Source organism: Apteryx rowi, unplaced genomic scaffold (genome assembly GCF_003343035.1).
Source record: "Apteryx rowi isolate R43461 unplaced genomic scaffold, aptRow1 scaffold_152, whole genome shotgun sequence".
NCBI classification, from domain to species: Eukaryota; Metazoa; Chordata; class Aves; order Apterygiformes; family Apterygidae; genus Apteryx; species Apteryx rowi.
Genome location: NW_020447775.1, coordinates 291,655 through 306,711, shown reverse-complemented (window position 1 = coordinate 306,711; position 15,057 = coordinate 291,655). Strand labels below are relative to the sequence as shown.

The window sequence follows — 15,057 nt, the reverse complement described above, 5'->3', positions numbered from 1 at the left end:
ACGGAGGACTGTTTTTACCGGATGAGTGCCAGGTATTACAGCCACAGCTGCATTTCTGACGTGCAGCGCGCACTCCTGCATCCCTGCCTCCTGCTGTAGCTTCATCTCCATCCCGGCCCTTCCACCTTGCAGTCACGGACATGCTGCTGATGCTTTTGTTTCTATGGTAAATCAAGCCAGCTGACCCTTTAAAATTCAGGTGTCCCCTTAACACTTCAAGGGGGACCCAGTGTTTTCCGCAGATAACTTTCATGCAGAGAAAAGAGCTGCAGAGGAGAGCTCTGCACACTGAGGGCCCTGGTGAATTATGCATGAAGCACAGCAGTCTGGCATCGGCAGTGCCTGTTTTATGAGAGGAAGAGAGTGATGGCAACAATTTACCCATTCATTAGCCGTAGCTTTTCATAGGGAAGCAGCAGTGCTGGCTGCTAGGCTGGGAATGAGCAACGTGGCTCCTCCTTTGGGCTCCTGGGGGCTAAGAAAGGTTGTGTTGATGGCAGGCAACAAAAGATCCATGCTGAACAAAACGGGGAGAAGGGGAGAAGGCAGGGAGGACACGTCAGCTCTGCAGGCTGCTTGGCGGAGCTGTGCTGACAAGCAGGGAGTCGGGGCCGGGCGGACAGACCTGGTGGGTGCACATTAAACTCTTCCCTGCGACGGGGCAGCAAGACTGACACGGAGAGCAACGTATTGCGCGGCCTGTGTTGCCTGGTCTCGCTGTCCTGCAAAGAGGTGGAGAGAAAAAGGTGAAGCAGTGGTTTAAAAAAAAACCACTCACGTAAAGGTTGATTACAGAAAATTAAAGGGATGAAGCTCTGGAGTGCTTTGACGTGAGGTCTTTCCTCGTGCATGGCAGCTGACTTGCCGAGTTCATGCATGTCAGGAGCTGTGGAGATGATGCTCTGTAGGTAACTAGTTCAAGTGATTTGCCAGGAAACAAGGTGATGCAGAAGTTCTCTAGGCCTTTGCGATACAACAGCACAAAGAAATTAGTTTCTATACTTGCTGGCAAGTTGTCACTGCATATTTATCAGACGGATCGTTCTTTGATAGTGTCAGCTGTAGGAACTTAGTTTTCTTGTAATCGTTCGTGGTTCTCTGTCAGCAAGGTTTGCTTCTCCCGTTGCTTCTTTGGGCTTCTATTTTGACCAGTCATGTTTTTAAACCCTTTATTAGGGAGAGGCAGGCCCTAAAGATATTTGAAGTGTGCTGTATTGTGATAAGGTATCTGGATAGCAATAATGCTGGTTTTCTCTCTCTCTCAAAGTGCTTTGCAATGAGCGAGTCGCATGCTGCCCCTTCGTGGTGGGAGAGTCTATCCGTACTCAGTGTCAGCCCAACATTTTGTAGAGGTTGTGCTAACTAACCTCATCCGTGAGCAGCAAAAATATGTCTTGGTTTAGTTCATCCTCACATTGGACACTCAGATGCAGAAAGAAGAAGAAACCCCGGGCACGCTCAGAGAGCTCTTCGCCTTTGGGTTCTCGCAGAATTTCAATTCGCAGCTTTCCTCTGTGTTAAAAATGTTGATTAGGATTATTATACAGTGGCAAAGAACATTCATCCAATTAGAGCTCTCTTGTCTATGAATTAGCAGAGCTTTGATTCTGGTTATAAAACGTCTCTGGTACACATATGACATAGTAATAGCTCATTACTGTATTTCCAAGCAGGGTTCACTGAATTGCTCCACTTGTTTAACAATTGTTCCAAATTGTGTTTACTGCTATGGGTATGCACAAAAAAGTTAAACACCCTTCTTAATTGTAAACAGTAAATATGCATTGTTCTTTGTTTTCTTTTTTGGCAGAACTAATAATACAATTATGTCTGTGTCCAGGGATATGTGGGATTGAATTATAGGGTATCTGCCTTCCAGCACTCTCGTTTCCTCTCAGGCACCCCATACTTAAATTATAGGCATCCTTTGGGAACCAGGCAATTACATAAGTCTAATTTAGCAAAAATTATCTGAAGTTGTACACAAACATGCTTATCTCCAGAGCCATTTTGTAGGTAACTTTTTTTAAATTAATCTAAGTGCTATGAATATGCACTTTTGATCTCTGCTCAAGTGACTTCTTACGAATATGTTCTTCCATACACTAGGACACAAGACGACTGGGGAAATGTGGATCATGTACTCCGTCCAAGCATGAAAAAAGGAAAAGGGAAAAATAAGTCTGTTGGGGGAAAAATAGGTCTGTTAGCTGAAATGAAAGTTCTGGTAATCCTTATTCAGAAAAGGCTTTTGTTAATATTCCACAAATAATCTTCTTTGTTTGTCTATGCATTTTTATGTTTTCTCTTAATTTTTCAACACTTTGTGGAAGAAGAGATGTGTCTGGCATTTTTGCGAAGATGCCATATGCTGGAACTACTTGTTGCTGGGAAAGAAATTAAGACCAGAATCATACGTAACTCATGTCATCTTGGCTCAGACTCTGGTTTTTTTAAGTAGGTATAATTAAGAAGATGCAAATTTTCTGTGGACATTAGGTAATTCATAGCTGGCTTATCCTGATTTCCCAGATGATCTAAAGTGCCATAAGCTGTTTAAATTGCAATAAGTGCATGCACAAAGGCATTTGCAGTAAGTTAAACAGAGTAACTTTGAATCAGTTTTAGTATGAATTTACTCTATATGAATTTACAGTAGTAACTTGTTGATTATCAGTCTCAACTAACTTATCGTTACAATAAGTTGATTTGAGATCTGACCTAAAACCGTGAAGGCATGATCCCACCTCCTTCACTGGTGTTGCAGAATGTGCAAGACAAACGAATGCATCCCCAAATTTCTACAAAGGAGATGTATCTGTGTCTAAAGAAATGTCTTCTACTCTGGCTGAACAGAGACATGGAGAATGCTTCTGCGTTGGACCTTTGGATTCATTTTGTGCGACTGTGCTACAGGTTACTTTTTTACGGCTTCATATCAGCCTTTAAAGATCTTAGTTCCACTGTTTTAAATGCAAAACACCCTTCCTGTGTGCGTGTTTAGAGTGTGCTCCTGCTTCTAGAAAGTATCTATTTCTTCTTATCAGTCAGGTTGATGTTTCGGTTTCAAGATTTGTTCAGGTGTTGGTCAGAAGTTTTCCTTGCTGGTGCTGCTCCAGGCAAGGTTCCTGTGGCTGCATCTTTGCCTATACGCAGAGATGGCCGTGGGACTGCTGAAATCACATGTGGGTGTAGGTAGTAGACGCACATGGTATGGGACCTCTTCCCCTGGCTTTTATTTGCATACTAAGAGGAGAGAAATGATCTGCCTAAAGAGGTGTCCTTTGTCTGCCTCTCTTACCCTCCTCCCTCTTTCAAACAAAACAACCAAAAAACCCCCCAAACCTGCCATGTTCTCCAGCTAAAACCAATTCAAACAAAAGTGGTCCTAAAACCATATTAATCACCTCCACCTTTAATTTTTCAATCACTTCTTGATTAAATTGCTGCCTAGATTTGTCCTTTCAGTGATGGGGCCTGGTGAGTGCTTTGCAGCGAACTCAAACAGAGAAGTAATAAAGTGCTTTCTGTCACAGGCACTCCCCAAAGCGCCAGGCACAACACAAGTTATTAAAAAAATATCAAAGAGAGTGAGCTGCTATAAACTGTGGGGAGAGGGGAAAAGAGGATTGTCCAGGGAAGGGGAAGAGGATTTTAATTTCGTATGTGCAATTACAAAGGCAAATATGTCTGTATAGAGGGTATTTCAAAGTCAAAAAGCAGTGGGCAATGTCGAATGGCTGGGGCTGTGTCAAAAGCTAGATTTCGAGGGTTTTACCACTGTCAAAAGAAAAGTACCCATTTTTCTTTCAATATAATTGTCAACGTAAAGCGTGTCTATCAGGTAGTAAGCCCACGCTGATCCACAACCATCTGCTTTTAAATCTTCCCATCAAGAACACAGGTTGGCTTATAGGTTTCCTGCTCAGAGCCTTTTCCCACTGCAGGTGTGCCCTGATTTCCAGTTATATTCAGGCTGACTTAGCATCTTCCGATGCTTCTAAACCACTACACAAGTAGTTTTCATTGAACCAGGTCTCAACGGTAGATCCATGGCTCTTGAGCCACGTTCCCCTGGTGAGCGGCAGAGGTGCCGTGGTCCGGCATCTGGCGCTGGCGCAGAGGCTGCTGCGTATCCTGAAGTGAGCCGTCTGGTCCCTCCTGGCCTCCATCCCCTCTCCAGAAGCGAGCTCAGGCTCCCACTGATACAGCCGCGGGGCCAGCTGGGAGCTGCTTTGCTATGCGACCTTCCTGGAGAGCTCTCTTATCACAAAACTGCAAGGTTGGCTTTGTCATAAGTTAAGATATGACCCTTCATCTGTGCTGAAGCAACCGGACTTCTGTGTATTTGGGGATGATCGTGAGCCCAGGTGCATCAAGTCAGTTTAAGCCTCTCCTGGTGGCTCAGTAGTTTCAGGTATGGGCAGATGCTTGTGGATGCTCAGAGTGGGGTAGTTTAAGAAGCTCCTACCCTTCATCTGAGTGTGACAGCCGACGGCATGAACACTGCTGGGCCGAGTAAAATGCATCAACTGAAACCAAGAGCTGGGATTGGGAGTGCACATGTGTTTGGCTTCCCTGCCTCTGCTGAGGAAAGGTAACTTCCAGATGAAATAGGATATTTTCTTTAAAATGCGCTCTATGAATCTCCTAGATTTGTGTGAGCATCCCCTTGGCTTTACATCTTGTCTTCGGTAGAGCTGTAAATTTTTTTGTTGATTAAAAACATATCAGACAACCTTTTTTTTGTCAGGACGCTTCACAGGTTGCGCTGCTGTATTCTGACACAAAGAACGCAGCTTCTTCTATTTTTTTTCCTAATGCGGTCACAACCTTAGTCAATAGAGTCAACATAAGCTAAATCATTATAAGTCAATTTTAAACCAATTCAGGAATGTCCACACTGGGGTTTGTGTGGACAACAATTTAATGAGATCAATTGAAAAATCAATATTAGGCCTCATCTCTGTCAGTTTAACTTGCTTCCTTCCCATTCAGGTCCCAGCCACCTCATAGCTGGCAAAAAGCTGCAACATAACGTCGGCTTCGGTTTACCCAACCTTCTTTGGCAAAAGGATTTTACAGGTTGAACTGATTCCATAAAGTTCGTGCTGTGTAGAAGCTTAACCAGCAGAGTGGGTGATGGAGCTGGCCGGTTTCATGCTGGCCAGGCCTGTGGCTACGTTTCTTTGCGAGCAGAGTAAGCTGGTAGCTGAGATACCAGGCGAGGAATCAAGAGGGCTGAGTGCTCGCTTCTACCGCTGCCAGCAATTTTCCCTCCCATTTTATCTTTCTGGGTTTTCCCTCCCCCAAATGGCTGCAGTAATACAAATCTTCCGTGGGATGCATGGCACTTATTTTCATTCGTCTGTTCTTGGAAAGCTTTTTAAGTGTTGGAGACTATAGAGGTAATAAAAATACACTAATAATTGCAGCCACTGGACACTTGGAGTAATACTGGCATATTAATAATATTCTGCCATCATTCCTGCTTAGGTCAGTGCGCTCCGATGGCAACGTGGGGTTGGTTTTGCTGCGGTGGGGCTGGCCTCCTGAGGAAAACTGGGTCGCACAAAGCCTCATCTAATTCTCTAGCAAGTACTTTTGCAGCCTGAGAGTACAGTAGGCATGGATACCTCCTGGTTAACAAGGAGGTGTTATCTAGAGAAGACTTTTTTCTTCCATTTGCTTTTTTTGTGCTGTTAAAGGTATACTGCTATTGAGGTGTTTTTGGTGCAGTTCTGACTTTGTGATTGCAAAAACAACATCGCTGCTGTGAGAGCTGCAAACCTGAAATAGGGTCATGACACTAAAACTTCTGCTTTCTGGCACTTAACCTGCTGAAAGATTCAGGCATAAGGCACGCTTCTATACTGCATTACCCCTACACACTCCCTGGCTGCCTCGCCTCATGTTTCATCCATGTTTTTGAACATACACAAACTCTACCCCTCCCTTCTTTTCCAGGCCCTCAGCCAAAGCTGCCCCCCGTGTCTGCAGGCTGCGGTGCAGCCTAGGAGCCAGGGTGGGAAACTGCTGTGATATCTCACTGTACCAATCCATGTACCCTGTGCCTCTCCTGTACAAACACATCTCGTGGTGCTCTGCAGGAAAGTGAAATCATCCCACAATGAGCCATAATGATTCAAGACATTTCATAACCAAGCTGTTTAAAAAAAGGAAAAAAGAGACAGTGGTCTCTCATTCTCTCCAAACAACTTAGAGGTCTCTTTGCAGACTGTAGTAGAAATGTTGGAGCAGTGGGTCCGAGACTCTTCCCCTGCTCTCTTCCTAGTTATCTTCAAAATACATTTGGGCATCTGTCCCTGCTATACAATTTTTTGCATATCTGTGTTTCTTGTTTACGCTTGGAAACGCTTACTGATGGAAGTTGTGCTATTAGCTGCTTGCTTGAGAAAAGGATCCGGGATTGAACCCTTCCAAGAGGCAATAGATTGAATGTTGGAAACGTCAGCCACGATACCTATGTGCTTACCTATGGCCTTCCGAAAGCACAATCATATTTTTTAATTTCTGCAGGTTCCATAGGGAATCCTATTAGAAAAAGCTGACAAGGGAAATTGCTTCTAAGTCTGGAGCGTGCTCCATCCCTTCATTCCTCTAGTTATTATATTGTGCGATCAGTCTTGATGACGTATGTGCATTGCTCCCTTGTCCCATCGTGCTCTGCAATTGCTTTAGCTATTCCATTAGAATAGCACAGCCCCAGTCTTTGTTTCCAGTAGACATAATGACTTGGGATACTGAGGTCTTGGGGCAGGTATGGGATTAGCCTTTGTGTCCGCTGTAGTTATGTCAGCTAGTGGAAATTATAATAGACCTGGAAATGAAATTTAAGAACAAACACCTATAGCGAGCATATTTGAAACTCTTATTCTGAACAATGAAATATCTTACAGGCAATGACAGCTGCCCACTTTGTCAGTGAGAGGAGAAGTCAGGGAGCTTCAGCAGGGAGCTGGCCTTACACCGCATATGAATTCTCTGCTGGTTTGACCTGGGCAGCTTCCAATTTTGTCAAGTGCGTGATTAGCAGAAAAGGAGCTTTAGAAGAAGTAAGGTCGTGTGCTCTCAGTTATAAGGTTGGAGGTAAATCATGAATTAAGAAGGGTGTCCGTAGCCAATAGAAAGGTGTGGATGATCCTTCAGGCTTAGGCAGATTTACTTCTTTGCTCTCCTGACTTTCCTATTAGACAGTTTTCTTCCAGATAAATTCAGACAGCTGAAACTGTTAGAAGTGGAGGAAGTTGCAGAGCAAGAAAAGAGAGGTCGGAGGATCTTCATCATGAGTACTCTTGCCCCAGGAAATACCAAAATAGCAAGTTATATAGCGTGTAGTGGGACAGTTCTGTTTTTCCTGAAGGCACGTGTATCCCACTGGGACTAACGAATGGATGTAAAACCTGTAACAGAGACCAGGCTGTTGGTAACAGTATCTCTGAGAGGGTCTGTTGAGTTGAGATTATCTGCAAATGGACTTGTGGAAAGAGGAAAGGGTTTGTACAGAAGTGCTTTGGCACAGTATAGTATTAGCCAGCTATGGCAGGCTGATCTCTTGAAGTCCCTTAAAGGATCATTTTGGGGGTAGCATTCCCTCGCACCATATGTGATCATTATTAAGAGCAGCAGTCTCACCTTTCCCATTTGGCTGACAATCTTTCGGCTTTCTAGTTTGATTGATAACAAATGCTGGAGTTATTTTGGAGAACGTATGCCGTCAGCTTCGATTGGCGTCCTTTGTAGTTTTGAGCAACAGTGCTCTCTCTAAATGTATGACACAGAGGATTACTTGGTGAAGACTCTGTCAGGTGCCAGGACAAAGAGATTTTAAGAAGAATAGCAACAAGTAAACATGCATCTTTGCTGGACTGTCATTGAAACATTGCGTATGAAGGGTTTAATCAGTTTTAGGAGTTGCTGATGTTGAGGATGAGAAAGGGTGAACATGATCCTTAATGAATAAAGCAATTGAATATGATGCAGGGTGGGTTGGTTTGTTTTTAAAGGAAGAGGAGGAGCTGAGCAGAGCTGTGAGGAAGGTGCAGGCAGGATATGGTAATTGGCCAGGATGCAGAATGGGCAAGAGGGGACAACCGTATTCTCAGAGGGCAGGGAAGCAGCTGAGGAGATGATAGCAGAAGCTCATTTCAGCTAGTCACTTGTGCAGCTGATACCAGAATTGCCTGGTTTGGAAAACTGTTAGTGAAGAGGAGGTGATAAATGACAGTGCCAGACATAAATTTGATGAAGTCCGTGGAGCTGAGTGATTTACACCTGTGGAGGATTTAGCCTGTTATGCCTGGCTTTTTTCTGTTGCCTGTTTGCACACAGATAAAGCTCAGGTTTGTGTATCTGATTTCATCCAGGTATTTTTTCTGCATTTATGTCTTTGTAATTGTAACGGATAGCACAGTTATCCTAGGATTGCTGGTTTCCATAATATACCATCAGATTTTTTTTTCTCTTTCTGAGGGCATGGCATTTATTAATTGGATGGTAGAGAGCTTATACGTGACTGTGAAAGGACCTTTGGCTCTTTGGACTCTGGCACCCTTCATTTAAAGCCTCATACTTTGGAGTTTACAGCTCAGGGACGTTGATATCTATCTTTAGAAATAACTGGGTGGCAAAATGTGGATGTACAGAGAAAAGCAGCACCTTGGTTCTGATTTTGCTGCATTCTGTTGCTAGTTTTTTTTTTTTTCTTGCAGGAGTCTCTGAGCTGCCTGTTGTTGTTGTTGTTTTATTTTTTTTAAAGCTACTGTTGTGGCAACAAAGTGAAGAGCTCTCCTGCCCTTCTTTACTGAATTACATGTTCTCCAGAAGGGGAGGAAAAGAAGTACTAGAAACAGAATCGACAGTAACGAAAATACTGGGTAGTAATAAATAAAGCCTCATGATTGTTTCCTTCTTTCTCTCCTGCTCGACAAAAGCGGAGGGCGAACAAAGCGGGAAGAGGCTTGGTGCTGCTGCGGGGAGGCTCGGCGGCGTTCGCTGCCCCTCYGCTTCTGCGCGGCACCTTGCAGGGAGCTTTTGTAACAGCGGGGAATAAACAAGTGGCATCGGTGTCCTTCGGAGGAGGGTACTTAAACCAACAGAGAAGCATAAAGCCCTGCAAGGCCGCGTGTTTGTGTGCCAGTAGGCTCTGTATGCAGAACGGACAGGGATTTGGGTGGTGATGGAAGTACTCACCCGAAAACACTGAAGAGGAGCCTGGCCTTCAGGGAAATGCAGACTACCCACCTCCTGGAAACTGGTTTGCAAGTATTTTGGACAGATCTCCTTACAGACTCAAACTGTCAAGTTCCTCTAAAGTAGATGAGAGATTACTGATGCCCATGCTGAGCTATTCAGTTACCTGGAGACATTTTTATGTCTAAAAAATGCTCCTACCACCTGAAAATGGCTGCAGCATGAGGGGGAAGAGGGAGAGGCCTTCAAGCAGTTTCCTTTTGGATGGTTAAGTAATTCATCTGCAGTGTCACCCTTTTAATGTGGAAGAGGTTGCTTTGTAAATACTGCCCAGTGTTATTAGGACCATAAGATATTGCTGAGGTTAAGCTCTTGGAATTCAGAGGAAGTTTGGGTTTGGCTTGTGGCCAGCGAGTATGGCATTGGGTAAGAAGGACCAAAAAAACCCCCAAACACCCCCGCTGTGGTGTGTCGTCAGCATGGTTTTTTGGAAGGGCTTATCTCTGACGTAAAATTTTACAGTCAAAATTTGTTTAAGTGTGCCGCTGTTGCCACGCCRGTCAGAACTAAGGCCTCTGCTAGCAGGTCTTGCAGTATGATGCAGAAGAGACGTGGATGTAGTAATGCTGTCGTTTCCCCCCTTCCTTTCCTGGTTGGGACTCGGCAGTTCCGTTAGAGACATATTTGGTGAGAAGCACAAAAAAAGTTTGCTCCTATTAGCTCTCCGTGGCCTGCTCAAGCAGGCCGTTTGTATGTGTATAAGCTGTTCACGCTTGTTTTGAAGTGGCAAGGGAAGGTAATAGGAGGAAAAAAAGGGGAGACTGTCTTTTCGTTGCCTTTATACAAATCCTCAGGCTAATMCAAGCCAGATCTTTTCAAAAGGCAAAACTTTCTGAAGATCGAGGCTCACTGTCACTTCTGCGCACAGCGTTGTGCACTGTGCCTCTGTTTTGGGTTGATATTCTTCGCGAACAAACTCAGAAAGTGGAATTTAAAACCGACGACAAAAAGGGATTAAATTATTTTAGCTTCGTTAGGCTTTGTGCTTGCTGCTGCTCCCTCTTGAGAGCGCTGCAGAGCTCTTGGCCTTTCAGACTCTTCTCCTTTACAGAGTGAGATTTTTTGCGAGTTGCCCAGATTTTCTGAACAACTGATCCCAGCCTGGCAATGCTCTGAGGGCTTGTTTCTCGCTTATCTGCAGAAAGCGGGCAGGTTGTATGGAGCTTCCAGCAGTTCTTTTAATTGAAGGCATTTAAAGGTCTGTAATTTGCTCCCCTGCATTAATAGTTGCTGTTTTCCCCACAGGTCGGGTAGAAGGGAGAGGTATGCCACCTTGGGGGGGGGGGGAAAAAAAAGTCCCAGTTTGTGCATGTTTGCATAGCTTCATAGAAGTCAATGAGTCTGAGCTGGTTTGTAGTAGCTGAATTTGGCCATGCCATGTGGTTCGTGTTTTCAGGCATTTGAAATGCTTTATATTACCGCAGGGAGCTGGCTAATGAATGGTGCTTTAAGAGTATGCTTTATAAATCATATATTCATGTGAATAAGCATATATGAGGGCATGTAATTCTTCCTTTTTTTTTTTTAATAGCAATTCCTTTTCCTTTCCCTTAACTCCTACTGTATCAGCTATGGCATTATCCTACATATTTTGCAGTGCAGAGAGAGACTAACTGGTTTGTTTCTTCCTCTCTCATCCGCTCTGCTTGACTGCAGGCTTAACCCAGCATAGTGTGGACAGCAGAGCCCATGTCTAGAGATCAGGATTGGATAAACTTTCCTGGGCACGTCCAGATCCTATCACACACCCAACTGAAAGCAGCTGTAAGCCCAGGGAAGAGGCATTGCATCGATCAAAGTCTAACTAGGGCGCTTTCAGCCTTGCGGTGTGCATCTATATTAATGGCACTATGTGGGCAGCTTGTTGCCGAATCTAAGCGGGGAACAGCGTGTGGATGCAAAGCATCTTTCATAAACAGGTCGTCTGCGGGTGGTCTGGAGGAGAAACCCCAGGGGAAGAGGGCATGAGCAATGCCAATGAAGCCTGCGTGGGATTCAACTGCGAATTGCATGCTTGTAAGATAATTTGTGGCTTCAGAAAGGTAGATGGCCGTCTGGTGCAGAACGGTGTGTGTACGCGGCTCTTCCCCCTTTCGGTGCCCCGCCAATATCGCGTAGAAATCACCTACTGGGAGCTGAACCTCTTGAAGTGTCTCAGATGGGCTGGATGAGCTCGGGATTGTCACAGGCTCCTCTCTTTCTGCTGCCTGGCTGATATTTTTCTCCCAGTTGATGCCAGAAGGACTTTGGCTGCCCTTGCATCAATCTGTTTGCTGGGGGACAGCTGGTGGAAAGCCGTCCTGGCCCCCAGGGGTGAGCTTTGCTGTAGCCAGCGCCATCAAGAACAGACTGCAGTGAGCACTGAGATGCAGTTTAATGGTTGGGGCTGGACACGGCCCATGGTGCAGGAGAACGGTCTGGTCTCCAAAGCAGCTCGGGATAACCTGAAGGCCTGGGGAGAGGCAACGAGCACCCTTTGGTGGTTACTCCAGCTGCAGAGCTGGGACAGCCTCCTGCTTCCCTTAGGCCATTACTAAAAGTAATGGCTGGTGTTTGGAAAAGCACGCGGGCACCTGTCTTATCCCACATCCTAATTATTCTGCCTGAGCTGATGTGCAGAGCTGTTAGATACATCAGTATTTTCTGTGCAGCCCCTCAAAACGTTGACCTCTTCTTTATGTGCCCCTACCCGAGCCTGAGGGGGGGAGCCAGGAGAGGAGGAGGAGGGTGGTAGTAAGGAGAGAGGAGCTGTTTCTCACTGGTGATGCCGAGCATTTCTCCTTTTCATATAAATATTGCTGCTGTTTAGTTCTGCAGTTAGAGCTGGCAACAGCAATAAAAAAGTTAGCAAGCAGATGCTGCGCAGAGAGAAATTATTTCTCTGCTGTTGGTTTTCTTGCCCTATAGCAAAGTTTCAGTGTGAGTCAATTGTGTCTGTAATAAGACCAGCTTTCCTAGAGCCGCTCTTGTTTAGGGGACGGGGAAGTTTCACTGTGCGCCGGTCGTCCCCTCGTCAGGGTTAATTTCCCATTTCTGGCTGGCTTTACGGTAACGATACGCTTGTTTTGTCAATTTGCTAGCAAGAGAGAAGCCAAAAGCTTTGCTTGTTGAAAGCCCTTTCAGGGCAAAGTCCTGAAGAGTATTGCATATGGTGACTGCCAAGTGCTATTGTGCCGCTGGAGCCACCGGGGTTTCGGGGCTGTTCTAGCTGCCTGTACTCACTGCTGGCTCACTGCATATTTTGTCCTGAATTGCACTGACAGAAAGAGGGCGAACCCAATTTTGAGTGCGTGTAGAGTAAAGCAAAGCAGCAGGATATCTGCCTAAGCCAGGGTTCTCCAGTTCGGTCTGAAAAACGTTATACTGCCTGCTGGACTCTTGGACTGAGAGAAAGCAGTCTTGACAGAATCAGCCCTCTACTGAACTCAAAGTAATTGTAATGGGAGCAGTTGCTGGGAAGTCACTTCCGAAGAAGGAAGTTTCACTGCAGGGCAAGCTATTTCCCCTTTCTTTCTGAAGTCTCTTCTGGCCCTGCCTCCTGTAGCATGTAAAACGCACACGATTCTACTGACAAAGCTGCCAAGGTTTGCTTGACTTGTTAATTCCACTGAAATTACAGCACCCTTGGGCTTGGGAGAGCAGGATGATATTTTTCACACCAAGCCTGAAGAGAGCTGACTGATGCCGCATAGGGCTTGCTGAAACAGTATCACCCTTGGATCACAGTGCCTTGGAGGTCCTGACAGGAGTATTTGTTTAAGTATTTCAGAGCCTCCCCGTCTAGTTCTAGCTGCTTTGTGCCAGACACAGCTATAAAAGATTACAATTTAGGATAATTATTCTTTGTAAGAACTAGGTTTTATCAGGCAGGACTAATTCGCAGCCCTGGTAGCACCATGCGTGTCTTGGTGGTGCTTGAGAACTTTCTCATAATCATTCACACTAATGCTGTGCAATTGAGCAAACCCCATGGCTATTTCATCCAGATAAAATGGAAAAGATAGATGAGCTCTTCACTGCCCCTGGCAGGCCGACAACAAATCTCAGATTTGCCGGACCAAGGCGGAAGCAATTACCCAGTCAGCAGCTTGCCAACAGCAACTTTCTCCCTTAAAATAAAGGAGCATGATGACATCATATTTTGATCCGATTTGCCTGCAGTGAGAGATGCACGTGCTGGGTCTGAGAGTGCTGCCTTTTCCTCTAGCTTCTTTCTCCTTCTGAATCTCCACTTTCGTTGTTCCCTCTCTTATCCTTATTTCCTTCTGCCTGAACATGCTTTTCTCCCTGCCGTCTTGTAGCAGAACAGCAGAAAGACAGACGGTCTCTTCAAGAATTTTAATGATTCTTTGGGCAAATTTGGATGGCCTTGCTGTGTTGGCACTTGCAGCCTTCTGTTTCCTGCTCCATAGTGGGTCAAGATCTGGCATGGATCGGCTGAGATATGGGATACAGGTGATGCAAGTGGCTTTTGTTGCAATTGTTTTGGGATGAGCAGGGAGGTATTTAAGAAAAATGAGACCGTGCATCCTGCATATGACCCCTTGGAGTAACATACCCGAACCTGAAGAGAGAGCAGCAGCAACTGTGCAGAGATAGTACTTTCTCCAGCAGTTGCTATGTGGACGTGGTAGATCAGGCTGTTAGCAGGTCTGTTGGTCTTGGAGGCTATGCAGGCGAAAGGGAAGGATGAACTCCACATCTTTTCATAGCGTATCATTGCTTCTATGGCATCCGATATCTCGGATGGCAAAAACCTGCAGAGCGTAAGCGAGGAATGCATTCCAGTCTTGGGTTCCTTTAACTAGTCTGGGAGCTCTGGCGCTTTCTGGTTTTTGGCAAGGGGAGGCACCTTTCTGCTGCTTTTCTCCACCAAGTGAGTGAAGATGGGCTTCTCTGAGCTTTATTCAGCTCCGTAAGCAAATCAGAGGCCACAGTCATTGAGCAGAAAGAAGTTTTGGTTCAGTGAAAACTAAGTCTTCAGATCAGGGATGAATACAGGGCGCCTGTGAAGTAGCAAAAATTGCTGAGATTGCATATTTTAGGATGAAGGTCACGGATAAGAGGGATCACTGAAGCAAGGAAGCTAGTTAAGGAGAGTAGGCTATTTACTCGGAGGATTTCACCTCATGTTTCTCTGCTTTATCTTTCCTCTTTTATTTGAGGATTCTCATTCATCCTGCTTGATTTTCTCCCTTGCAGTACTTAAGCCCTGTACTTCTGACGCCTATCTTTCTCCCAACAGTCACTCACGCTGTTAGAGAGCTGTGGGAAGGAGAGGAGCAGGACTGACGCTTGGTTTTGGTCTTTTTCTTTTTGGCCTGGCAAAAGCCCGTTGCATTAGAATAGTTCTTGTGACGTGCCTCATGGCAGGTAAGAGGTAGTCGTTCTAGATGAAGCCCCAGCGTTGCTGTTAGTTGATGGTCAAAGCTCGCTTACCCTTGGGAGAGCGAGAGACCAGGCTGGGACTGAGATCCCAGGGGAAATAGCGAGGTCTGTGCCCCATGGGGGACTCGCCAAGCCACGAGAAGGTGAGCTGTTAGAAGGAAGGCTCCTGCAAGGAGAGCTTGCTGTCCCTTTGGTTGCGTTTTGCCTGTTAAATGGTTAATAGTCATTTGAATGGAGACCACTAAAACCATCCTGAGGCGTTTTCTCATTAYAGAGCTGCTCATTTACAATTTGAAATCGGTCATTTAGCTTTAAGTGGCTACGGGTCATTACTTATGAGCAGGTTCTTTACAGTACAGCTGCAGACTGTAAGTGGCCTGATGATGAGATATTAAA

General features: G+C 45.4%; 1 protein-coding gene across 7 annotated transcripts in view; it reads left to right on the top strand.

Moving 5' to 3' along the window:
* Nucleotides 1-15,057, top strand: part of TSPAN4 (tetraspanin 4) — a 282,853-nt gene that overhangs the window by 186,160 nt on the left and 81,636 nt on the right. Inside the window, exon 1 of one of the 7 annotated variants that reach the window (XM_026059075.1) lies at nucleotides 11,203-11,289. The exons of the other annotated variants lie outside the window; for them this stretch is intronic. Within the exon in view, the coding sequence (XP_025914860.1) occupies nucleotides 11,245-11,289 (45 nt within the window). The 5' untranslated portion in view covers nucleotides 11,203-11,244. Of the gene's footprint in view, nucleotides 1-11,202; nucleotides 11,290-15,057 lie in introns of those variants that run through there. 7 annotated transcript variants of the gene reach the window in all.